Source organism: Nicotiana sylvestris, chromosome 1 (genome assembly GCF_000393655.2).
Source record: "Nicotiana sylvestris chromosome 1, ASM39365v2, whole genome shotgun sequence".
NCBI lineage: Eukaryota > Viridiplantae > Streptophyta > Magnoliopsida > Solanales > Solanaceae > Nicotiana > Nicotiana sylvestris.
In genome coordinates, this window is record NC_091057.1 from 94,196,319 (window position 1) to 94,220,728 (window position 24,410).

At 38.0% G+C, this 24,410-nt stretch overlaps 4 protein-coding genes across 4 annotated transcripts; 3 read left to right on the top strand and 1 right to left on the bottom strand.

Moving 5' to 3' along the window:
• Nucleotides 1-1,691: 1,691 nt before the first annotated feature.
• On the top strand, nucleotides 1,692-5,975 carry LOC104238097 (pentatricopeptide repeat-containing protein At3g03580). The gene is made up of 3 exons (XM_070150515.1): nucleotides 1,692-1,698; nucleotides 1,805-1,959; nucleotides 3,096-5,975. Exons 1-3 carry the CDS (start codon nucleotides 1,692-1,694, stop codon nucleotides 5,763-5,765), a joined length of 2,832 nt encoding a protein of 943 aa, XP_070006616.1. The 3' UTR covers nucleotides 5,766-5,975.
• Nucleotides 5,976-8,169: 2,194 nt separating this feature from the next.
• LOC104238098 (glutathione transferase GST 23-like) lies at nucleotides 8,170-9,823 on the bottom strand. The gene is made up of 2 exons (XM_009792376.2): nucleotides 9,228-9,823; nucleotides 8,170-8,675 (listed from the first exon to the last, which is right to left on the bottom strand). Exons 1-2 carry the CDS (start codon nucleotides 9,537-9,539, stop codon nucleotides 8,313-8,315), a joined length of 675 nt encoding a protein of 224 aa, XP_009790678.1. The 5' UTR covers nucleotides 9,540-9,823; the 3' UTR covers nucleotides 8,170-8,312.
• A 1,387-nt stretch (nucleotides 9,824-11,210) lies between these two features.
• On the top strand, nucleotides 11,211-15,782 carry LOC104238099 (pentatricopeptide repeat-containing protein At4g02750-like). The gene is made up of 3 exons (XM_009792377.2): nucleotides 11,211-13,622; nucleotides 13,711-13,848; nucleotides 14,651-15,782. Exon 1 carries the CDS (start codon nucleotides 11,483-11,485, stop codon nucleotides 13,502-13,504), a length of 2,022 nt encoding a protein of 673 aa, XP_009790679.1. The 5' UTR covers nucleotides 11,211-11,482; the 3' UTR covers nucleotides 13,505-13,622; nucleotides 13,711-13,848; nucleotides 14,651-15,782.
• Nucleotides 14,901-15,353, top strand: LOC104238100 (uncharacterized). The gene has a single exon (XM_009792378.1). It carries the CDS (start codon nucleotides 14,901-14,903, stop codon nucleotides 15,351-15,353), a length of 453 nt encoding a protein of 150 aa, XP_009790680.1.
• Nucleotides 15,783-24,410: the final 8,628 nt, after the last annotated feature.

The following is a 24,410-nucleotide window of genomic DNA, read 5'->3' on the forward strand; positions in this document are numbered from 1 at the left end:
GGATTTCATGGCTTTTGAGGGTGGTGCATCTCCACTTTTGCTTTCTTCAAATGCCTAACTGGATTCTTTTTTATTGGTCTTTTTACCATCATCTTCCTTGTTGGTTGTTCTACTGATTCTTTTTGTGGGCTCCTTTTGTGGTGCCTACGACGAGTAACCAATGTCCAACCTTCATCGTCATCAGGTTGATTGACTTCAACTTTGTCGCTCTCCAGTAATTCTTCATCTTTACTTTCTTTAAAACCACATAAGTCATCCGGACTGAATGAGCCAAAGGTGATAGAGACTTGGTTTGCGCTTGCTTTCTCATCTTCAAGCACGATCTTTTTTTCGCGAGCCAAATCCATGACTTTATCCTTGAAGACAAAGCACTTCTCCAGAGGGTGGCTTACAAGTCGGTGATATTTGCAGTAGTTCGAGTCATTTGTTTTCCCAGCTTCATTTGGTCGCTTCATCTCCGAAAGCTCAATGAGATTTAACTCGGGGAGTTCTTTGAAAATGGCTGGCACATCAGAATCCAGGAATGGGTACTCTTTTTCCTGCATTTCTTTTAGAGTCAACTTTCCACTTGGCTTGTCTTGAAAAGAAGTGGATTCCATAATCTGCTCATTGCTCACCTTCGTCGTGAACTTCATAGGTTACGTATTAACATTCATAGCTTCTTTGCTTTCAGACTTGGGTACGAACTTGCCCCACTTCCTGACTTCTTGCTTGTCATTCACTTTGCGAGGTTCATAGATGGGTAGCCTTTCATTTCTAGCGGAGGCCATGCTCAATTCTATGTCATGGGCACGAGTTGCAAGTTCTTAAAATGTGCTAGGCTTGATACCTTGCAAGATGTAGTGCAATCCCCAATGCATGCCTTGGATGCACATCTCTATGCCTGAAGCTTCACTAAGCCTGTCTTTGCAGTTGAGGCTTGCATTCCTCCAACGATTGATAAAGTCGATAACTGGTTCCCCCTTTCGTTGACGAGTATTTGTAAGTTCTATCATACTCACCGTGCGTCTTGTGCTATAAAAGCGATTGAGGAACTCTTGCTCTAGTTGATCCCAACTGTCGATAGATCCAGCCTCGAGGTCCGTGTACCAATCGAAAGTATTTCCTTTTAGCGAGCGGACAAACTACTTGATGAGGTAATCTCCATAAGTCCCAGCATTGTTGCACGTCTCCACGAAGTGCGCAATATGTTGCTTTGTGTTACCTTTACCATCAAACTGTTGAAACTTCGGAGGTTGATAGCCAGCAGGCATCTTCAACATATCGACCCTTACAGTGTACGACTTTGCATATGTAAGGGAGGATTTGGCAGCAACTTCATATTTGTTCTTAATGGTTCCTTCGATGAACTCCTTCAGTTGATCGATTGGAATCATCCCTTTAGATGAGATAGGGATAGCCTTAGTGGATGATGCTTGTCTTGAGGGGGAGTCACTCTCTAGAACTTCTGGGAGCTTGTCGGGTGCATGGGTAGATTCTTCTTCCATCAAGATTCCCACCATGTTTGTTAGCTTGTAAATTCTAGCCTCTTGATTTTGCATGCATTTGGTCAAGCCAGTGATTGCTTCCGTCAAGTTTGCCAACTGCTCCTCCATAGATAAAGTGTTTGTCACCATGGCTTGCATGAGTGTCGTGGATGACGGAGAGTAGCATGAATTTTCACACAGATTGATCTTTGACTGGCTCACGCTATGTGGTGTAAGTGGGGAGGATCCATCGCTTGAAGCATCATCATCTTCCTTCACAGCAGAGTGCTTGGAGCCGGAGAGGTCAAGCAGAGCAAGAGTTTTCTTGATCTTTTCAGCAACATCGCTTCCTCCTTCAGATACGTTTGTGGAAGATCTTGCTCCTTTTGAGGATGAAGATTCGAAAACAGGGATTGATGCGGACGACACTTGGGGTGCTTGTTGTCCTAAAGAGCTTGCTTTGCTCCTCGTAACTGGTCCGAAGCTTCCAAAGGTGACATCGAGGATGCTTTCCACATCAGCATAGAACCTGGAGTTAACAGCCTTGGTGGATGTTGATCTAGAGTTGATTTTCTTCGAAGCCATTTCAATGTTCTTGAACTTTGGTGATTGAAAAGTTGAGATGAGAGGTAGAGATTGTCCCACCGGGCGTGCCAGAATTTGTAGACAATAAATTTGGTTCGAGAAAATAAAATCAAGAGCGAAAAATATCGCAACAATCGTAGTATTTGATTTCGAATATTTGAGTGTACAATCTCTATGAATCCTCTGATTCTTCTTTTCAATAGTAAATAAATTCAAGGGCCTTTGAGCTTGATCTTGAATATGTATTTGTTGCCATGAACGATGATCTTGTTCTTGAGCTTTAGTTTGATCGCTTGAACTTGACCTTGATTTGTTCGCCGTTCTTGAACTTGAACTTGATTTGTTCTTCGTTCTTGAGCTTGAACTTGATTTTTTAAACTTGATTGCTTGAAGCTTGAAATTTGTAGAGAAATTTGCGGTGTTTGATCCGCGAGTTCTCTCTTGCTTCTTGTTATAACTTCTGGTCCCTTTTCTGAGTTATGAAGACCCCTATTTATAGTTGTGGAAAGGAAGAGTTGTGATAAGAACAAACTTTTTCCGACCAATCAAATTGAAGTGTGACATGACCACATTTGATTGGCGAGAACATGTCACTTGTACACGTGGCGCAATTTCATTGGCCTTTTAGTGTGTCTGGGCATGCCTTGTCATTTTGACACATGGCACGATCCTATTGGCTCTTTCGTTTGACTTGGCGCGCCACGTCATTTGACATGTGGCACCAAACTGGGCATCTAGGAAGATAACATCTTGAGCTTAATTAAGTGGGCTCATCACTTTAGCTCAATTAAATGGGCTAGCCCAATGGATTAAGACTTATTTATTTAATCCATATATATTGAACTTATATAATTAATTCAATTATATTAGTCAATACATTTATTGAACTAATATATTTTGAATTTAAAATATAGTCCAAATTATTTAATGAATTTAATTTTAGTAAAATTTACGTGCCTGGAGATACGTTGGGAACTCACTTGGAATACTATAAAAGCTGTTAGTGTCAAATATTCCAAAGATGTTATTTTTTCATCCATGAAGCTCATAAAGCTTGGCAGTGCAGGCCAAAAAACCGACGATTGCTTTCATTTTTTGCTCTCAAGAGCATTATCTTCTGTTAAAAACCGAACTATTCTCCACAAAGTTCATTCTCTCATAGTAATATCGGGTCAGCACCAATCAACATTCTTCTGTGGAAAACTCATTTCAGAGTACTCCGAGTTCAAAGACCCTGTTTCTTCACTATCCATTTTCCGCATAAATTCACCTACCTATAATGTTTACTTATGGAATACTATCATTAGAGCCATGACCCATAATGGGTTATTCTCTAAAGCATTAGACTTTTATACCCAAATGAGAAAATTAAATGTTAAGCCGGATAATTATACTTTTCCTTCGATTATTAGTTCGTGTGGCAATTTATTGGATCTTAAAATGGCTGAAATTGTTCATGATGATGTTTTGGGAATGGGTTTTGGATCAGATTTGTATATATGTAATGCTTTGATTAATATGTACGCGCGGATGAAGAAATTAGGGAGTGCGCGTGAGGTGTTTGATAAAATGCCTCATAGAGATGTGGTTTCTTGGAATAGTTTGATTTCGGGGTATAGTGCGAATGGGTATTGGGAAGAGGCGGTGGAAGCTTTTCGGGAGGGAAGGTTATTGGGTGTTGTTGCTGATACTTTTACTGTGTCTAGTGTTTTACCTGCATGTGGGGGGTTGATGGAGGTTGAACAGGGTCAGATAGTTCATGGGTTGGTGGAGAAGAATGGAATTAAGGGAGATATGACTGTGAGTAATGGACTTCTTTCGATGTACTTTAAGTTTGAGAGGTTGTTGGACTGTCAGAGAATCTTTGATGAGATGATAGTTAGAGATACTGTCACTTGGAATATCATTATTTATGGGTTTTCTCGCTCCGGGTTGCATCAGGAGTCCATCAACTTGTTTCGAGAAATGGTTTGCGAGTATCAGCCGGATCTGCTTACAATTACTTCTGTTTTACAAGCTTGTGGACATTTGGGGGATTTGAGATTTGGAAGATATGTTCATGACTTTATTTTTAAACACAGATATGAATGTGATACTACTGCTAGCAATATCATTATTAACATGTATGCAAAATGTGGTGATTTAGCAGCTGCAAGGCAAGTATTTGACAACATGAAAAATTGGGATTTGGTCTCATGGAACTCAATGATTAGTGGTTATGTTGAAAATGGGTTTAATAAGGAAGCAGTAGATCTGTTTAAGATAATGAGGATAGACTTGCAACCGGATTCTGTCACCTTTGTGACACTTCTGTCAACCTGTACAAAGTTGATGGACATGAATTTCGCAAGAGAGCTCCACTCTGATATAATTAAGAGAGGATATGATTCCACTCTTATTGTGGGCAATGCTCTTCTAGATGTGTATGCCAAATGTGGTAAAATGGAGCATTCTTTGTGGCAATTTGAAATCATGAATACTAGAGATATTGTAACGTGGAATACTATTATTGCTGCATGTGGTCATAATGAGGAAAGTTACGTAGGTTTAAAGATGCTCAGTAGGATGAGAATGGAAGGTATCATGCCTGATGTTGCTACCATTTTAGGTTCGCTGCCTTTGTGTTCCTTGCTTGCTGCCAAAAGACAGGGGAAAGAGCTGCATGGCTCCATTATCAGGCTTAGTTTTGAGTCACATGTCCCTGTTGGAAATGCACTGATCGAAATGTACTCCAAAACTGGGAGTTTAAAGAATGCAATATCGGTCTTTGAGCACATGAGGATCAAAGACGTGGTGACGTGGACAACAATGATATCTGCATATGGAATGTATGGCGAAGGAATGAAAGCTCTCAGATCTTTTCAAGAGATGAAGGAGAAGGGTACTATTCCAGATCATATTGTTTTTGTTGCCGTTATATATGCATGTAGCCATTCTTGTTTAGTGCAAGAAGGTCGTTCTTTCTTTAACCAAATGAGAAAAGAATACAACATTGAGCCTAGGATTGAACATTATGCTTGCATGGTTGATCTTTTATCACGTTCTGGGCTACTAGCTGAAGCAGAGGACTTTATCCTTTCTATGCCGCTGCAGCCTGATGCAAGTATGTGGGGAGCTCTACTTAGTGCTTGTCGAGCTAGTGGAGATACCAAGACTGCTGAACGTGTTGTAGAACGTCTTGTTAAATTAAACTCTGACGATCCGGGGTATAATGTTTTAGCTTCCAACGTATATGCCAATTTGGGGAAGTGGGACCAAGTGAGAACAATACGAAAATCCTTGAAAGCTAGAGGACTCAAAAAAGGCCCAGGATGTAGTTGGATTGAAATTCGCAACAGAGTTTTTATTTTTGGCACTGGGGATAGGTCCTTTCAACAATACAAACAAGTCAATGAGCTCATACGGGACCTCAACAATGCAATGGATATGGAAGGTTATGTTGCTGACTTAAAATTTGTTTTGCATGATGTTGGTGAAGATGAGAAGATAAATTTTCTTTGTGGGCATAGTGAAAGACTTGCTATAGCATTTGGATTGTTGAACACAAAAGAAGGTTCACCTTTGCAAGTAATGAAGAATCTCCGGGTTTGTGGGGATTGCCACACTTGGACCAAGTATGTGTCAAAAATTGTGCAGAGGGAAATACTAGTTAGAGATGCAAATCGCTTTCACTTGTTTAAGGATGGGACATGTAGCTGCAGAGACTACTGGTGATTAAAGTCTGTCGTACTTCCTCATACTTAGCAGATAAAAAGATTACTACAATTGAAGAAATTAATGATTTATCATTTGGAAACAATCTGGTGGTGAAATATCTCTGATTGTTAGATTTGTGAGGTTTCAAGCTATATCTCCTGTACTATTACGTTTCTACCTTAAGTTGCAGGACTGGTGCACTATTTGACTTCAAAAAGAGATGCAAAAGTATTAAGGATCTTCGTATCTGGTAAAGTCTTCACTTTTTAAATATAAAATTGCTGTTATAGAGTTTGTGAGCCATCTCCAGCGTGCTTTTTTACTTCTGTGTATTCCTGTTAACTCATTATGAGGGTATTTCATTAGAAACTCCTTTATGCTGTGACAAAATTTCAGATAAAATGGTTGTACTTTTATCTTCATTCCTTATTTTGTTTTAATTTTGGCCATTGTCATTGAAGGGCCTGCTTCTTTCTAGTGGAATAGCGTGCCTACTTTCTCATTCGGAGGTCAAAAGATAGAGATACATACAAAGGTATACTACTATATTTCTTTTCTGGTAGGTTAAAAGTACATTAAATTTCTTGCTGTTATACACCTGGTATTGGACGTTTAATTCAATAGTCCAACCATTTAAATCTCATAAGTCAGTAGTTTTGTCCTCTTTATCATGAATGGGTTTATACATACATCAAGAAAAAGAATATACCTGGTAGATCCGTGAGCTTCTTTTCGATTGATCTTTTCATTCGTCCATAATATCTTTTTGTTGCTTCTATCAGTCGGATCATAATTCCAGAAAATAAAGTTTACATGACAAATTAAACACCATTATTGTTAATGACCTCACTAGGTTCTGGGACTATTATCCGAGCAATCAAAAGCTTGATCATAGCCCACCGGGGTTCGAGATATAAGTGGCAGAAGAAAAATGAAAGTTGTCTATAATTATAAGCTAGATATTTCATGGGAACTCGTGTTACTAATTCATTCATTGAATATCTTTCTTGCCCGTATGAAGAATGTGGAATAGCAGGAACCAGCAAAATACTCCTAAAGGGAATGAACACAGAACGTGAGCTACTTTGAGTTCAACTTTGTGCTAGGTGCATGGAGGAAACTTGTATGTAACAATCAAGGGTGTCCTAGGTGGATTTTTATGCTTACTTTAGCTGGTCATGGCAGATTGACTACCAGAGATAGGCTGGCTAGATGGGGTGTAACTGCTGATCAAGTATGCCCTCTTTGTTCTGTAGAGAATGAAAGTGTAGAGCATTTGTTCTTCAGGTGTGACTGAATGGTCTGCCAGAAAGTGGTTGAAGTTGTTACAGTGGCAAGGTATATGTAGAGCCAGTCATGGGCTGGGATAGGAGTGGCAAATGGGCGGGTCGGGTCAGATATGGTTCGGGTCGAAAACGGATAATGAAGAGCGGGGTAAATTATCCGACCCGGCCCATATTTAATACGGATAAAAAACGGGTTAATTGGCGGATAATATGGGTAACCATATTATTCATGACTTCTTGCATATGATCACTTTTGGGAGAATTCTTAGTCTCCCAAATTTGAGGAACCCCCAATTTGAGGCTTTACAAGTGTAAAAGTTAGACCCATTGGTTATCCATTGGTTACCCATTGGTTATCCATTTTCTAAATGGATAATATGGTTCTTATCCATATTTGACCCGTTTTTAAATAGTTCATTATCCAACCCATTTTTTAATGGATAATATGGGTGGTTAACTGTTTTCTTTGAACCATTTTGCCACCCCTAGGCTGGGAGGATGAAATGGCCTTGACAGCAAGTCTTATGCAGGGGAAAACTGCTGGTGCTGCAGTTTTGGAATTGTGCTTGCAGGTGCAATTTACTTTATATGGCGAGAAAGAAATATGAGAGTTTTTCAGGGTAAACAAAGAAATGCTGAAGTGGTTACAAAGCTGCTTGTACAAAAGACATTCTGCAGAGGAACTATGAAATGCAGTTTGACAAGAAGACTGGAGCAACTCAATTACTATCCATAGCATGTATTAGATAATTTTCTTTTGACTAGACTGTGTAGTAGGTTGAACTGGAGCTGGCTGAAATTGGGATGAAATTCCACTTTCAGCTCTTTTTTGTACTGTACATAATTGTTTACTTGGTAATTAAAATTTTTTATTCACCCCCAAAAGAAAAAAACTTTGTGCTAGCTACTTCCTCACTGTTTTTGCTAAGATATTCTACTGCTGCAAGCTGAGCACATAGCTATTTCTGTGGGTATTAGAAAAGAATATCTAGGATATCTTCACTTTAAAATGAATAATTTTTCAGTACTCTAACAGTAACAATTTGATCTTTTGAAATAAAATTACTGTACAATTTATTACTTAATGGACACTTGAAAATTTCATCTGCAGTGTTACTTCAGGTAGCAAGTAAAGATAGCCAAGTAAGAATTTCATAACTTTTATTCCTGATAGTTCAGAAAACATCCAAAACTTGATACAAGCAGTTCAGCCATCAGCTGATGGAGTTTGTTGTTATTTCCATGAACTATAATACAGCAGCAACTTTCACAAACTAGTTCATTTAGCAGCAAATGCTTTCTGGTAATTTTCATGAAGCAGCTGGAATTTGGTCACTAATTTGTCTCGAGGTGGCCAGTGTTCTTTGATTACTGGAGCATCATAAAAGTTATTCATCCATGCTGACAAGAGAGGTAATTTGGCTGCATCGAACAACTTCAGGTCGATTACCTCTTCAAATACATCAAGAAGATATGCCAACCAACCAAGTGAAAGGTCCAGGTATCCTATTTCCTCTCCACCAAAAAATTTCTTCTCTTTCAGTTGCTCTTCAAAGAGTTCTAGATTTTGTACTGCTGGACCAAGAGCTTCGTTTTTCTCGTTTCCTTGTCCTGTGAATACACTCCATATTGATGGCAGAAGCTGCAGACAAAAGAAACATATCAACAAAAATTCAATTCATTCTTGAAAAGTAAGCTTCTTGTTATAACTGGAAAATGTCTACTGTCTGAGTAATACTCACTATTATCTTGTCACTCTCTTCACATATTAATATAGACACAATAAGACAACAATAACAACTGCACATCAGTCTCAAACAAGTTGTGGTCGGTTATATGAAATCTTCACTTCTTTTAAGCTCAACTCATATCATCATCATACAAAAATAAAATAAAAGTGAAAGCATAAAATAAGTTTTTATATATGTGTATATATATATATATCTGTATGTATGTATGTATATCACCTATATGAATCTTTTTCGTTCATTGAGCCCTATCTTTAGCTAAGTCTATATTGATTTTAATGATTTGTAGGTCTTTCAAAACAACTCATTTTAGGTTTACCATGTCTTCTTTTAACACCTTCACTCACCATAGTTTCATACTGACGGACTGGTGCATCCGTAGATGATGCAGTGGCAGAAATTCTTATTTATTTTGTGCTGAAATTAACAGATCAATGGTTTCTTACCTTCTCCTCCCCAAATTTTGCCCAAAAACGCACTGTGGCTTTCTCGTAAGGGTCCTGAGGTAACAAAGGAGCTTCCTTCCAAGTCTCGTCAATATACTCGAGAATTACCAGTGATTCACAGATTGGTTTGCCTTTGTGTACAAGCACAGGAATTTTTTTGTGAACGGGATTATGCTGCAGGAGTTCAGGGCTCTTCTGACTTAAATCTTCATAAATAGTGTCATATTGGATCCCTTTGATGTGTAGTGCCCAAACAGCCCTCAAACCAAATGGGCTCGACCATGTTCTGTGAAGCTTGAGTTCTTCTGCCATGTTGCTTTGCAAGTGATATCTGAAAGTTAAGTCTATTTATACACTCAGGTTGTTCTTTTATTTGACAAAAATGATGTATAATGGAGTATATGTCTAGATATTCATGTGCTTGGAATTTTCTTCCTTAGCATAATTCTGAACCAAACTTTGATCTCAGCCATTGCGTTGCAAAGCGTGGAATTTTCTCAATTGCTACTAGTCAAATATGGACTAATCTTCTTTGTTTGGAATCTTTGGAAAGGATCACGAATTTCTTACATTAAGCTAAAGAATGATTTGGACTTGCCTTATCACAACTTTGTTACCAGAGATGACAACTCCAATGATTTGTTTCACTTGGTCTTTTGTGTTGACTTGTTCTTTGTCTTGTCCTGAGAGGGACATTCGCGTTCGTCTGGTAGTACATGGTGATAGAAGCTTTGTACCTCAAAAATCTCAAGAATTTTAATAAGTATTCAAGTCGATTCCACATTTTCATTAGTTTCAACACTTTAGCACCCCTAATTATATTTTCTACTAGTGTTCTCAGAATTTTTCTAGTACCCAAAGAGCGGAAGGTAACATCATTTGATTCATATTTTCTTATTTCTTTCCGTTATCAAAAGCGTTACGAACTGAAATAGATGGAATTATCAATGGTTAAAAATATGAAAATAGCACGGGCTAGCCAGTTTTCGGACTAGTAATTAAAAAATAGCCAGCGTTTGCAAAGTCATTGGAAAATAGTCATTGTTTTGATGAAACATGGAAAGTTCCAGCATAATATGCAGGATTATGGAGCTCTTGTGCATAAACTTCCAGCATATTATGTTTGAACTCCAGCGCATTATGAAATTCCGACATATTATGCTGGAAACTCATTCGAACTCCAATATATTATGCTGGAATATTTCCTGATTTTTAAGGGTGTTTTTGTTCAGATTTTATCTTTACATGAAAAAGTGGCTAAATTTCGATTACTTTTGAAACTGTGACTATTTTTCAATTACTAGTTGTATATCTGGCTATTTTTTATTTTTTCTGTTAAAAATGTGAAATGTTTATTTTTGGTAAAAATAGCACGGGCTAGCCAGTTTTCGGACTGGTTATTCAAAAATAGCCACGTTTGCAAAGTCATTAAAAAATAGCCACTATTTTGCTGCAATACGGAAAGTTCCAGCATAATATATTGGAGATCGATGCATTTGTGTATGAACTTCTAACATATTATGCTGGAACTCCAACACGCGGAAAGTTTCAGTATATTATGCTAGACCGGTATATAATACTGGAACTCCAGTATATTATATTGGAGTTCCAGTATAATATACTGGAGTTCCAGTCTACTTATGCTGGAATTTTAGTATATTATACTGGATTATTTTTCCAGATTTTGAATAGTGTTTTCGTTCAAATTTATCTTTACATGAAAAGTGACTAAATTTCGATTACTTTTGAAACTATGGCTATTTTTGAATGACCACCTGTAAATCTGACTATTTTTGAATTTCTCACTTATTTTTGGGCTTATATAGCCCATCTACCTAACAGAAGCCTTCTACTAGCCCAATGCTATAATTGGCCTTTTTATACAAATAGCCACTACCCTGAAGTCACCTGATCTGAAATTTAAAATCTAAAACTAACTCTTCAGACCATGGATCTAATTTTTAAAAAGCGATCAACTTCCAAATACAAGGCCTCAAAAGTGGTCACCCTGTGCGAATAATTTCCGCGGGAACACTTCCTTGTGCTCGTAGTCTTATTCAAGTGATCTCACAAATTTTCAGGGAAAGAAATTCATCACAAATTTCAAAATCTACTAGTAGCAAATTTGATTTCTACACTTGGAACGAAATTACTGATCTCATTGCTAGTACCATAATTTGATTAGAATATTCATCATGGATGATAATTGAATATTAAAACCAAAAATATCAAAAAAAGAAGAAAATTTTATTATTATGCATAGACGGCTCAAATGGGCTTCGCACATTTGCTTTAGGAGCGTAAAGTCTTATTCTTGGATTCGTTATGTGAGTTCCAATGCAAACTCGTTGTACAATTGGAACTCAAGAATTACTTGCTATTTTAAGAAAGGTGATGTTGAGGCGGCATGCAAGCTGTTTGATGAAATGCCCCAAAAGAATGTAGTAACTTGGAACTGTATGATATCTGGGTATATCAGAAATGGGATGATTAATCCTGCTCAAAAAGTGTTTGATGCAATGCCTAGCAGAAATGTTGTTTCTTGGACAGCCATGTTAAGCGGGTATGCCAAAAATGGGAATTTAGAGGTGGCACGGCGTATGTTTGATGGAATGGATGATAAGAATGTGGTTTGCTGGAATTCGATGATCTCGGGGTATGTGAGCAATGGGAGAGTAGAGGAAGGTAGAGAATTGTTTGATCTGATGCAGATTAAGAATGATGTGTCATGGGCGATTATAATTGAAGGCTATTTCAGATATGGGGATGTGAGTGAAGCTGAGAGGTTGTTTAGTGAAGCACCAGTGAAAAGTGTGCCACTTTGTAATGCTATGTTAGCAGGTTATGCTGAAATGCGGAGGACTGAGGATGCAGATAAGTTATTTATGAGAATGGATACACATGATGTGGCTTCTTGGACTAGTATGATCACGTGCTTATCAAGAGCGAGGGAGGTGGAGAAAGCTAGAAGTTTATTTGATGATATGCCTGAGAAGGATGTAGTCGCTTGGACTGCCATGATTCAAGGGTACTGTGAAAATAATAACATAGAGGAGGCAGAAAAACTTTTTGCTGCAATGCCTCACAGGGATATTATTGCTTGGAATTCAATGCTAAGTGGTTATCTGCAGAACGGAAGACTGCAAGATGCTCTTCACCTGTTTCATAAGATGCCTTGGCGGAATACAGTATCATGGAATTTGATGTTATGGGGTTATGTTCAGCAAGATGATATAACTAATGCTCGAGAGTTGTTTGAGCAGATGCCTAGAAAAGATGAAACCTCGTGGAACACTATGGTTTCGGGATATCAAAATGAGGAAGCTTTGCTTTTATATGTCCAGATGTTGCGAAATAATTACAAGCCGGATCAGAGCACATTTTCCAATGTGGTCTCATTGTGTGGTGTTCTTGCTTTGCATGCTTGGGGAAGAGCTTTGCATGCCTGTGTAACCAAGAGTGGCTTTCAAAATGACACAATGATAACGAGTGCGTTCATATCCATGTATTCTAGGTGTGGATTTATAAATGATGCTTCCTCGCTTTTCAGAAATATGAAAAGACCCGACACAATAGCATGGAATGCCATGATTGTATCACAAGCATGTCATGGTTCGGCTAAAGAGGCCCTTGATCTTTTTCCTTGTATGATTCAAGCTGGATATGAACCAGACCATGTAACTTTTCTTGGTGTCCTAACTGCATGTGCTCATTCTGGATTAGTGGACATGGGTTGGAGCTACTTTATATCAATGGAGAAAAGGTGGAGTATAATTCCAAAGGCTGAGCACTATAATTGCATGGTTGATCTCCTTGGGAGATCAGGTATGCTAGCTGAAGCCTTCGACCTTGTCAAACAAATTCCTGTAGATCTCCCTGCACGTGCTTGGGAGACATTATTTAGTTGTTGTAGAGTCCACGAAAATTTTGATTTAGGTGATCTTGTAGCGAAGAAACTTCTAAGCCTTCAGCCTTCTAATATTGGAATGTGTGTCCTTTTATCAAATATGTATTCTGCAAGAGGAATGTGGAAAGATGCAGCTCGTGTGAGAGCACTACTTAAAAAGTATGATTTGAAGAAAGAATTGGCATGTAGTTGGATTGAGATAAATGGTTGTATATCTCAGTTTGTTTCAAATGAAAGGTGTAATCCCAGAGCAAAGGACATATACAAAGAACTAAAAAGTCTTTCTGCACTGATTGAGGATAGTGGCACAGTAATGTATCAGGGATGCTATTCAAAATTCAGTTCTTCTGAAGAAATTAATGTTTCTTAACATGTTTTTTCCCTGTATTCCTATCTATAAAAGTTCCTGAGTAGAATTTCTGGTTCCTTCTTGATGAATTCATCTAGTATTGGAACATTACCCAATAGCCTTCAAATCTCATTAAGAGGTTGGTTCTTCAAACATCTCTAAATTGAAGAGCTACGCATGTGAATCTTGTGCACATGCATCAACTTAAAGCTTCTCTTTCTTCGCAGATGTTGCTTGATATCTGTTACAGATGCTAGTCCAGTATGTGATTGTATGAAGACCTGAAACCTTATGCTTGACGAAAGTACTCTCGATGTTAGTCAGAGTTGGGTGCAATTACTGGTGAAAGCTGTGAGTTTTGGAAGGTAAGTTCAAAATTAAGCAGTTTTACATTTTATTTATGAGAGCTAGATGAAAATCTTGAATATAGTTGTGCTTGACAAAAGTGAAAATCGAATTAAGCTCCTGCAGACTATTAGGATAAAATTTTCAAATGCCTTGCATAGCCTCTATATATTCATCAATGAGAAAACAGAAACGTTTATGCAATGCTTTAGAGGAACTTTTAAACTGAATACTAGTAAGTTTTCGCATACAAGGTAGGAGATGTAGGGTAGGATACTTATATATCTTTTGACTTATGAACTTAGTAAATTAAGTATAAATAAATACAACATTAAGAATATGCACATAGCGAATAAAAAATAGACATGGATTTATAAAATCACCAGTCAACTCTGTCCTATAAAATCATAATCTAAAATAAGATAGGTTACAATCTAAATTATAGATAGAGCACTTAACTTGAAATAAAGAATTAAAGTATTATAATTTAAAAACCGTATAGTGGGGATTGAGAATGTACGGGTAAAATATACTGCTTGGGATAGGGGGAGAAAATGTCTATAGTGTAAAATCGGAGAGAGAATTTGATTTTGAAGACAATAGGAGGGACAAAATGATTTTCACTCATAAAATTGCTTTAAAGAACCGAAAAACCTAAGTTTTGTCCAACTTCATGACAATTTTTTCTCTGTCTTTTGTATTAATAAGGTTAAAATTAACGACATTACCATTTCATATTTTATAAACAACCTTCCGCTTTAAACGCTTTTCTTCTTTCCTGTCTGAAATTGTCCTTCCTGTTGTTTCTTTTTTGCATCTCAGGAAAAGCAGGTACCCGAAAAAAGAAAATAGGAAAAAGAGAGATCTTGATTGCATGATCTCCATTAGAGGGGAGGAGGAGGAAGAATCTGGAAGAGAGAAAAATGACGACAATGAAAGAAAAACAAACATACTAGAGTAAGGGAGGGAGAAGGGAAGAGGAAAACAAAGAATAGAAGAAAAGAAATCAACGGAAAGAAAAGAAACAGATCCTCTGTAGGGATATAAAAAGGAAAATATTTGAAGAGGGACAATGGAGGAGAGGGAGGGGGATTTGAGGGTTCCTCTGATCTCTTCCTTGTTCTGTCTTTGTGTACTAACGGGTGGTGTCCTCCTTGTTCTCTACCTTTTCGTGCCAGATCACTCCCAGCCATGGTTTCCAGCTGCAGGATTGATCTTGATTGGTTCTCCGTACATATTTTGGCTCCTGACTTACTTTTACACCAGCATGAAATGGTGCTGTTTTGGCGACAGCAGCATGGACAACCGCCAGATTTCAAGGCGCACCTCAAGGGCTGCCACAATGGCAAACCCTGGGATGGCCAGGACTGATTCCAAGGCAAATGCTGCGGCCTCTAATAACAATAGCATTAACAATGGCAAACAAGAAAGTGGCCATATCCAACAAGATGGAGGAGATGCATCATCCATCAACTCTGCAAAGGAAATTGAGATGCCTTTAGCCTTATCAGTTGCTTCTTCATGAAATGAATACTTTATCAAGAAATGATCTGGTGAGGTGGATTGATAAATGGCTGCATTATGCATGAGCTATCACAGGACCGAGAGATTTGGATTTGCTGAGATAATTTATAATTCAAGGATCATGTCATCATTCAGGAGCTGTTAAGGATGGTGAAGATGCGTGATAATGGTGAATGTAAGTAGAAATAGCACAAACAGATATTTTAACTTGTCTTGATATTTACAAAAATTGAACAAACAAAAAATTGCTCTTCTTGTTTCATAGGTAGTTCTCTCTTATTTCCTATTTAGTCTCATCCCCTCTCTCCTCCCCCAACTTTTCTTAGTTTCTCTTGAAACTTCAAGTTCAACCTATACGGTACTCTCCCTTTTAGTGATTACAGAATATCAATGATAAATTTGGTATAGTATACCTTCTTGTTCTATCTCAGATTCCTTATTTGGTCAGTCTATGTGGTTTATTGGTATGCATAATTAGAATTTGACTTAAGGATTGAGATTTACCAGTATGAAGCATGAAAACATATTGATCATGTTTTAATCGTCATATGATGCTGCCAGAATTTGTTAATGAAAGTATAAAGTAGGTGCAAAACTAAGAGATTATGTAGCCAGGCAGTAGGCAAAGTAGTTGCACAATCTTTTGACTAGTTCCGATTTGACTATAGATGGGAGTCGCACAAGGAAACAATGGAAAGGAACTAACGATATAAGGGGTCGTTTGGTAAAATGGTGGGATATTCTATGAGATTAGTTATCCCACCTTCTAGCTAATTCCACCATTTTAGAGTAAGTTATTATGGAATTAGCTAATACCCCAAACCAAACAAAATTTTATCTCGGAATTATTATTATTATCTCATGTACCAAACGACCCCTAAAGTGTCAACAAGTGAGCCTATGTATTCCTAATGAGAAGTTAAATACAACAAGGATGGCATCAATAGAAAGGGAGAGAGGTTGTTGTTGGGATATATATAAATATTTCAACTTCCATACATTAACCGTGTATGAAATTTTTATACTATACGAGAAGGTCACTTAAAAGATAAATATATCTAAAAATGAGGTAAGTAAACCCTATTACAATAAATTAAAATATATGTAGGTGTAAAAATATTAATAATTATATATATATATATATATATATATATATATATATATATATATATATATATATGTTAAATCCAAATATAAAAAGAGGTTAACACCTTTTGAGATTATGCATCATTAGAACAGATACAAAGACTGGCAATGCTATGTCGGAACTTCGCTCCAACAAGATGGGACATCCAAGAGTATAAATGAGTCAGTAAAAATAGCAGGGGCTAGCCAGTTTTCGAATTGGTCATTCAAAAATAGTCAGCGATTACAAAGTCATTAAAAATAGCCACTATTTTTGCTGCAACAGGGACCGATCCAGTATAATATACTGGAGATCCGTGCACATGTGTATGAACTTCTAGCATATTATGCTAGAACTCTAACACGCAGAAAGTTCCAGCATAATATATTGAAAATTGGAGCACATGTGTATGAACTTCCAGCATATTATACTGGACCGGTATATTATACTGGAACTCCAGTATATTATGCTGGAGTTCCGGTATACTTATGTTGGAACTCCATTATAATATACTAGAGTTCCTATATACTTATGCTGGAACTCCAGTATATTATGCTGGATTATTTTTCAGATTTTGAATTACGTTTTCGTTCAGATTTATCTTTACATGAAAAATGGCTAAGTTTCGATTACTTTTGAAACTGTGATTATTTTTGAATGACCACTTGTAAATCTGGCTATTTTTAAATTTCTCCCCGTGAGTCAAGGTCTCAAAGCCCAGGCTCCATATAGCATTTAGGGGCCGCCAATAGTCGTTCAATGTAACTACCTCGTTCAAAAGCTTACTCTGCTACTATAATGTGCTTTTGTATATTTTGTGGCCTCTTGTCATTCTTTTTCATAGATCGAACACAATTTTTTTTTTTTGATAAAAGGTTAGTTGGGGGTTTGTGTTTCCTGTCATGCTTAGAGGATTTTAAGGAACTTGTGGACACCAATTGTTTCTATGATAGAAAGGTGGACAAGAAAGTTGACACAACTAGGGGAATTGTGACCACACCACAGAACCTGCGCTGTTGATTTGCTTGCAAGTGACACTAGATGCCGGCGATCCAAAATCTAATTGCGATTACTTCAATTTTTAAGATTCTCAATATTAAATAAGATAAAATATAGTAATATTTGTTATATATATATATATACATGATGATGTCCATCTCATTGAAGAAGTATTAGGCATGTGCCTAATAAGAGTTTTCTTTGGTTTGGTAGCCAACCTTGTTGACTTGGTTTGGTTGGTAGCCAACCTTGTTGAATTAGTTTGGTTTGGTAGCCAACTTTGTTGAATTGTGAAAAGTGTGTGTAAATTGTCAAATATTGTAGGCTTTAGAGGGTGAAGCTTTGGCTATAAAAGGAGAGCTTCAACTCTCATTTCTTCACACCAACAAAGAGAGAAAGAAAGAGTGAGGTTTCACAGACAAGGTATAAGAAAATAGTCTGTGAAGAAAATAGAGAGTGAGCGATATTGTAGTGAGGTGGGAATATCAAAAGAGGGTTATTTCTTTTGAGTGTTGTAGTGGTCTTTGGAGTATTTACCTCCGACCTACAAAGTGTAAAATTCCTTACTATAGTGATATCAGTTGCTCCTCTCGGGGTCGTGGTTTTTTCCCTTATTCAGAAGGGTTTTCCACGTAAAAATTTTGGTGTCATTGTTACTCTTTTATTCTTGTTAATTACCGTATCTCGGTGCTACATTATTATTCCGCTTTATTACCGTGAATATTATTTTGGTAAGGGGTTTATTCCCAACAACTGGTATCAGAGCACAGGTTCTGCTCGTTCACTGAAATACTATTCACTGTCGGTAGTACTATACTTGGTGAAAAATAAAAATGTCCGGAGTAAAGTACGAGGTAGCAAAATTCAACGGAGATAACGGTTTCTCAACATGGCAAAGAAGGATGAGAGATCTGCTCATCCAACAAGGATTACACAAGGTTCTAGATGTTGATTCCAAAAAGCCTGATACCATGAAAGCTGAGGATTGGGCTGACTTGGATGAAAGAGCTGCTAGTGCAATTAGGTTGCACTTATCAGATGATGTGGTAAATAACATCATTGATGAAGACACTGCACGAGGAATTTGGACAAGGTTGGAAAGCCTATACATGTCCAAAACGCTGACAAATAAATTGTACCTGAAGAAGCAGTTATACGCCCTACACATGAGTGAAGGTACGAATTTTTTGTCACATTTAAATGTGTTTAACGGACTAATCACACAGCTTGCCAACCTCGGAGTGAAAATCGAGGAAGAAGATAAAGCCATCTTGCTATTGAACTCGTTGCCATCTTCGTACGATAATTTGGCAACAACCATCCTGCATGGTAAGACTACTATTGAGTTGAAAGATGTCACATCGGCTCTTCTACTCAATGAGAAGATGAGAAAGAAGCCTGAAAATCAAGGACAGGCTCTCATCACAGAAGGTAGAGGCAGGAGTTATCAAAGGAGTTCGAACAACTATGGTAGATCCGGAGCTCGTGGGAAGTCAAAGAACCGATCCAAATCAAGAGTCAGAAATTGCTACAACTGTAATCAACCAGGTCACTTCAAAAGAGATTGCCCAAATCCAAGGAAGGGCAAAGGTGAAACCAGTGGCCAGAAGAATGACGACAACACAGCCGCCATGGTGCAAAATAATGATAATGTTGTCCTCTTTATAAATGAGGAAGAGGAATGCATGCACCTGTCAGGTTCAGAGTCGGAATGGGTGGTTGACACAGCGGCATCTCACCATGCCACACCGGTAAGAGATCTTTTTTGCAGATATGTAGCAGGTGATTTCGGCACAGTGAAAATGGGTAACACAAGTTACTCAAAGATTGCGGGGATTGGTGACATTTGTATCAAGACAAATGTCGGATGCACATTGGTTCTAAAGGATGTGCGGCATGTACCTGATTTACGGATGAACTTGATCTCGGGAATTGCTTTAGACCGAGATGGATACGAGAGCTATTTTGCAAATCAAAAGTGGAGACTCACTAAGGGATCATTGGTGATTGCAAAGGGAGTTGCTCGTGGCACGTTGTACAGGACAAATGCAGAAATATGCCAAGGTGAATTGAACGCGGCACAAGATGAGATTTCTGTAGATTTGTGGCACAAAAGAATGGGTCATATGAGCGAGAAGGGATTGCAGATTCTTGCCAAGAAATCACTCATTTCTTATGCCAAAGGTACAACGGTAAAACCTTGTGACTACTGTTTATTTGGTAAGCAGCATAGAGTCTCATTTCAGACATCGTCTGAAAGAAAATTGAATATACTTGATTTAGTATATTCTGATGTTTGCGGCCCAATGGAAATTGAATCAATGGGCGGTAACAAATATTTTGTTACTTTTATTGATGATGCTTCACGAAAATTATGGGTTTATATTTTGAAAACCAAAGATCAGGTGTTTCAAGTTTTCCAGAAGTTTCATGCTCTAGTAGAAAGGGAGACGGGTCGAAAGCTAAAGCGTCTCCGAAGTGACAATGGAGGTGAGTACACTTCAAGGGAATTTGAAGAGTATTGTTCAAGTCATGGGATCAGACATGAAAAGACAGTTCCTGGAACCCCACAGCACAATGGCGTAGCCGAGAGGATGAACCGCACCATTGTGGAGAAGGTGAGAAGCATGCTCAGAATGGCTAAACTGCCTAAGTCATTCTGGGGTGAAGCAGTTCAGACAGCCTGTTACCTGATCAATAGGAGTCCATCAGTTCCGTTGGCGTTTGAAATCCCAGAGAGAGTCTGGACCAACAAGGAGGTGTCCTACTCGCATCTGAAGGTGTTCGGTTGCAGAGCTTTTGCACATGTACCAAAAGAGCAGAGAACAAAGCTGGATGATAAATCTGTTCCCTGCATATTTATCGGATATGGAGATGAAGAGTTCGGGTACAGACTGTGGGATCCTGTAAAGAAGAAGGTCATCAGAAGCAGAGATGTAGTCTTCCGAGAAAGTGAAGTTGGAACTGCTGCTGATATGTCAGAAAAGGCGAAGAATGGTATAATTCCTAACTTTGTTACTATTCCTTCTACTTCTAACAATCCCACAAGTGCAGAAAGTACGACCGACGAGGTTGCCGAGCAGGGGGAGCAACCTGGTGAGGTTATTGAGCAGGGGGAGCAACTTGATGAAGGTGTCGAGGAAGTGGAGCACCCCACTCAGGGAGAAGAACAACCTCAACCTCTGAGGAGATCAGAGAGGCCAAGGGTAGAGTCACGCAGGTACCCTTCCACAGAGTATGTCCTCATCAGTGATGAGGGGGAGCCAGAAAGTCTTAAGGAGGTGTTGTCCCATCCAGAAAAGAACCAGTGGATGAAAGCTATGCAAGAAGAGATGGAATCTCTACAGAAAAATGGCACATACAAGCTGGTTGAACTTCCAAAGGGTAAAAGACCACTCAAATGCAAATGGGTCTTTAAACTCAAGAAAGATGGAGATGGCAAGCTGGTCAGATACAAAGCTCGATTGGTGGTTAAAGGCTTCGAACAGAAGAAAGGTATTGATTTTGACGAAATTTTCTCCCCCGTTGTTAAAATGACTTCTATTCGAACAATTTTGAGCTTAGCAGCTAGCCTAGATCTTGAAGTGGAGCAGTTGGATGTGAAAACTGCATTTCTTCATGGAGATTTGGAAGAGGAGATTTATATGGAGCAACCAGAAGGATTTGAAGTAGCTGGAAAGAAACACATGGTGTGCAAATTGAATAAGAGTCTTTATGGATTGAAGCAGGCACCAAGGCAGTGGTACATGAAGTTTGATTCATTCATGAAAAGTCAAACATACCTAAAGACCTATTCTGATCCATGTGTATACTTCAAAAGATTTTCTGAGAATAACTTTATTATATTGTTGTTGTATGTGGATGACATGTTAATTGTAGGAAAAGACAAGGGGTTGATAGCAAAGTTGAAAGGAGATCTGTCCAAGTCATTTGATATGAAGGACTTGGGCCCAGCACAACAAATTCTAGGGATGAAGATAGTTCGAGAGAGAACAAGTAGAAAGTTGTGGCTATCTCAGGAGAAGTACATTGAACGTGTACTAGAACGCTTCAACATGAAGAATGCTAAGCCAGTCAGCACACCTCTTGCTGGTCATCTAAAGTTGAGTAAGAAGATGTGTCCTACAACAGTGGAGGAGAAAGGGAACATGGCTAAAGTTCCTTATTCTTCAGCAGTCGGAAGCTTGATGTATGCAATGGTATGTACTAGACCTGATATTGCTCACGCAGTTGGTGTTGTCAGCAGGTTTCTTGAAAATCCTGGAAAGGAACATTGGGAAGCAGTCAAGTGGATACTCAGGTACCTGAGAGGTACCACGGGAGATTGTTTGTGCTTTGGAGGATCTGATCCAATCTTGAAGGGCTATACAGATGCTGATATGGCAGGTGACATTGACAACAGAAAATCTACTACTGGATATTTATTTACATTTTCAGGGGGAGCTATATCATGGCAGTCTAAGTTGCAGAAGTGCGTTGCACTTTCAACAACTGAAGCAGAGTACATTGCCGCTACAGAAACTGGCAAGGAGATGATATGGCTCAAGCGATTCCTTCAAGAGCTTGGATTGCATCAGAAGGAGTATGTCGTCTATTGTGACAGTCAAAGTGCAATAGACCTTAGCAAGAACTCTATGTACCATGCAAGGACCAAACACATTGATGTGAGATATCATTGGATTCGAGAAATGGTAGATGATGAATCTCTAAAAGTCTTGAAGATTTCTACAAGTGAGAATCCCGCAGATATGCTGACCAAGGTGGTACCAAGGAACAAGTTCGAGCTATGCAAAGAACTTGTCGGCATGCACTCAAACTAGAAGACAGTGCTACCTCCTCTAGATGAATGAGACTGGAGGGGGAGATTGATGATGTCCATCTCATTGAAGAAGTATTAGGCATGTGCCTAATAAGAGTTTTCTTTGGTTTGGTAGCCAACCTTGTTGACTTGGTTTGGTTGGTAGCCAACCTTGTTGAATTTCTTTGGTTTGGTAGCCAACTTTGTTGAATTGTGAAAAGTGTGTGTAAATTGTCAAATATTGTAGGCTTTAGAGGGTGAAGCTTTGGCTATAAAAGGAGAGCTTCAACTCTCATTTCTTCACACCAACAAAGAGAGAAAGAAAGAGTGAGGTTTCACAGACAAGGTATAAGAAAATAGTCTGTGAGGAAAATAGAGAGTGAGCGATATTGTAGTGAGGTGAGAATATCAAAAGAGGGTTATTTCTTTTGAGTGTTGTAGTGGTCTTTGGAGTATTTACCTCCGACCTACAAAGTGTAAAATTCCTTACTATAGTGATATCAGTTGCTCCTCTCGGGGTCGTGGTTTTTTCCCTTATTCAGAAGGGTTTTCCACGTAAAAATTTTGGTGTCATTGTTACTCTTTTATTCTTGTTAATTACCGTATCTCGGTGCTACATTATTATTCCGCTTTATTACCGTGAATATTATTTTGGTAAGGGGTTTATTCCCAACAATATGTTCATGATGAATATATTTCTCTGTGATAACTCTGTATATATATATATTGATATCAGATGAACTAATAACTAAAAAGGCTACATCCATCTCTGCTAGATGCCACGGCATGACAGCATCAAGCAGTATTGGATTTGATAATTACGAACTTTTTGCTACGCTCATTGCCTAAATTTTTATGGCGGTTTAGGTTTAAAAAAGGAAAGAGTGACGTTATATTGGAATTATTGAACAGTGCATGACGTGCCATATTGTGAATTTTTGGTTGCAATTCAACTGATAATTCCATGACGATATATATGTTTTAAAAATGTTAGGTAGGAGAAGACAGTTCTTTTTTTCTTCTTTTTGCAGAGATCCCAACAATAATACATGAGATTCAACTAGAGTATTTGAATAGAATAATCATCGAGTGCACACTTCATCTTTTCCTTCTATTTTAAGAAATCATCAGTAATCTTTGTATTATATTTCATTGGGACATGGAATATTAAAAGCAAAGAAACTGGATATTTGCTTACGGTTGATTTCAATAAGTCAAGTACTAATAGAAGTTTGTAATTAAATATCTGGGGACAACAAAATTCCTGCAAGTACTAAAAATGTAACGCTATTGTGAATTAAGAAATGTCAAAAGGTTCACCTCATTAATCTCTAGATAATTGTATCATATCAACTTATTTAATATTACTGAGAAAGGAAAAAGAGAAAGGATTAAACTACAATTTATGCTAGAATTTATGAAATTGTATCATGATTGTCAAGTGTGTTTTTTTCATTAAATTTATGATTAAGTAATATATTTTCACTTTAGTTTACAAACAGGGTGTGTTAAGGGGCGGTCAACTGACCACCCTTCGTCGAAAAATTACATTACATATATAGGTAAAATATTAGGTTTTAGAGGTATGCAACATATATTGAACACTCTTTGTTGGAGAAATTTTTCACTTCTTTCAAGTTTGAATACCTTTAAGGAAATTCAAGGCTTCGCCATTGTTTACAAACACGAGGTGCGAGTAAATAGTTTTTGGCGAGGCATAACCTACTACAACAATAACAACAACAACAACAACAACAACAACAACAACAACAACAACGACGACCCAGTCCCACAAGTGGGGTCTGGGGAGTGTAATATGTACGCAGACCTTACCCCTACCCCGAGGGGCAGAGAGGTTGTTTCCAGGAGACCCTCGGCTCAAAAAAGCAACAAGAGACGATATATTAGTACTATCAATAGACTCATAATAAAATAACATAAAATAATATAACATAGCACAAAATAACATAAAATAATAGCAATATAAGAAATATAGGAAATACGAGAAAGATGGAAGGTATAATAATATCCAGCAGATAAAGCCCTGCATCAGTAGCTGACCAGCATAACCTACTACAAGAACAACAATAAATCCAGTATAATCTCACATGTGGAGTTTGGGGAGGGTAGTGTGT

Bases quoted from the DNA above. Each gene is read 5' to 3' on its own strand.
- LOC104238098 (XM_009792376.2), bottom strand. From the start codon at position 9,539: ATGGCAGAAGAACTCAAGCTTCACAGAACATGGTCGAGCCCATTTGGT. The intron at 8,676-9,227 runs GTAAGAAACCAT...TTTTGTCTGCAG, and splicing joins CAAAATTTGGGGAGGAGAAG to CTTCTGCCATCAATATGGAG.
- LOC104238100 (XM_009792378.1), top strand. From the start codon at position 14,901: ATGGAGGAGAGGGAGGGGGATTTGAGGGTTCCTCTGATCTCTTCCTTG.
- LOC104238099 (XM_009792377.2), top strand. From the start codon at position 11,483: ATGCATAGACGGCTCAAATGGGCTTCGCACATTTGCTTTAGGAGCGTA.
- LOC104238097 (XM_070150515.1), top strand. The intron at 1,960-3,095 runs GTGACATCGAGG...TCATCCATGAAG, and splicing joins CTGGTCCGAAGCTTCCAAAG to CTCATAAAGCTTGGCAGTGC.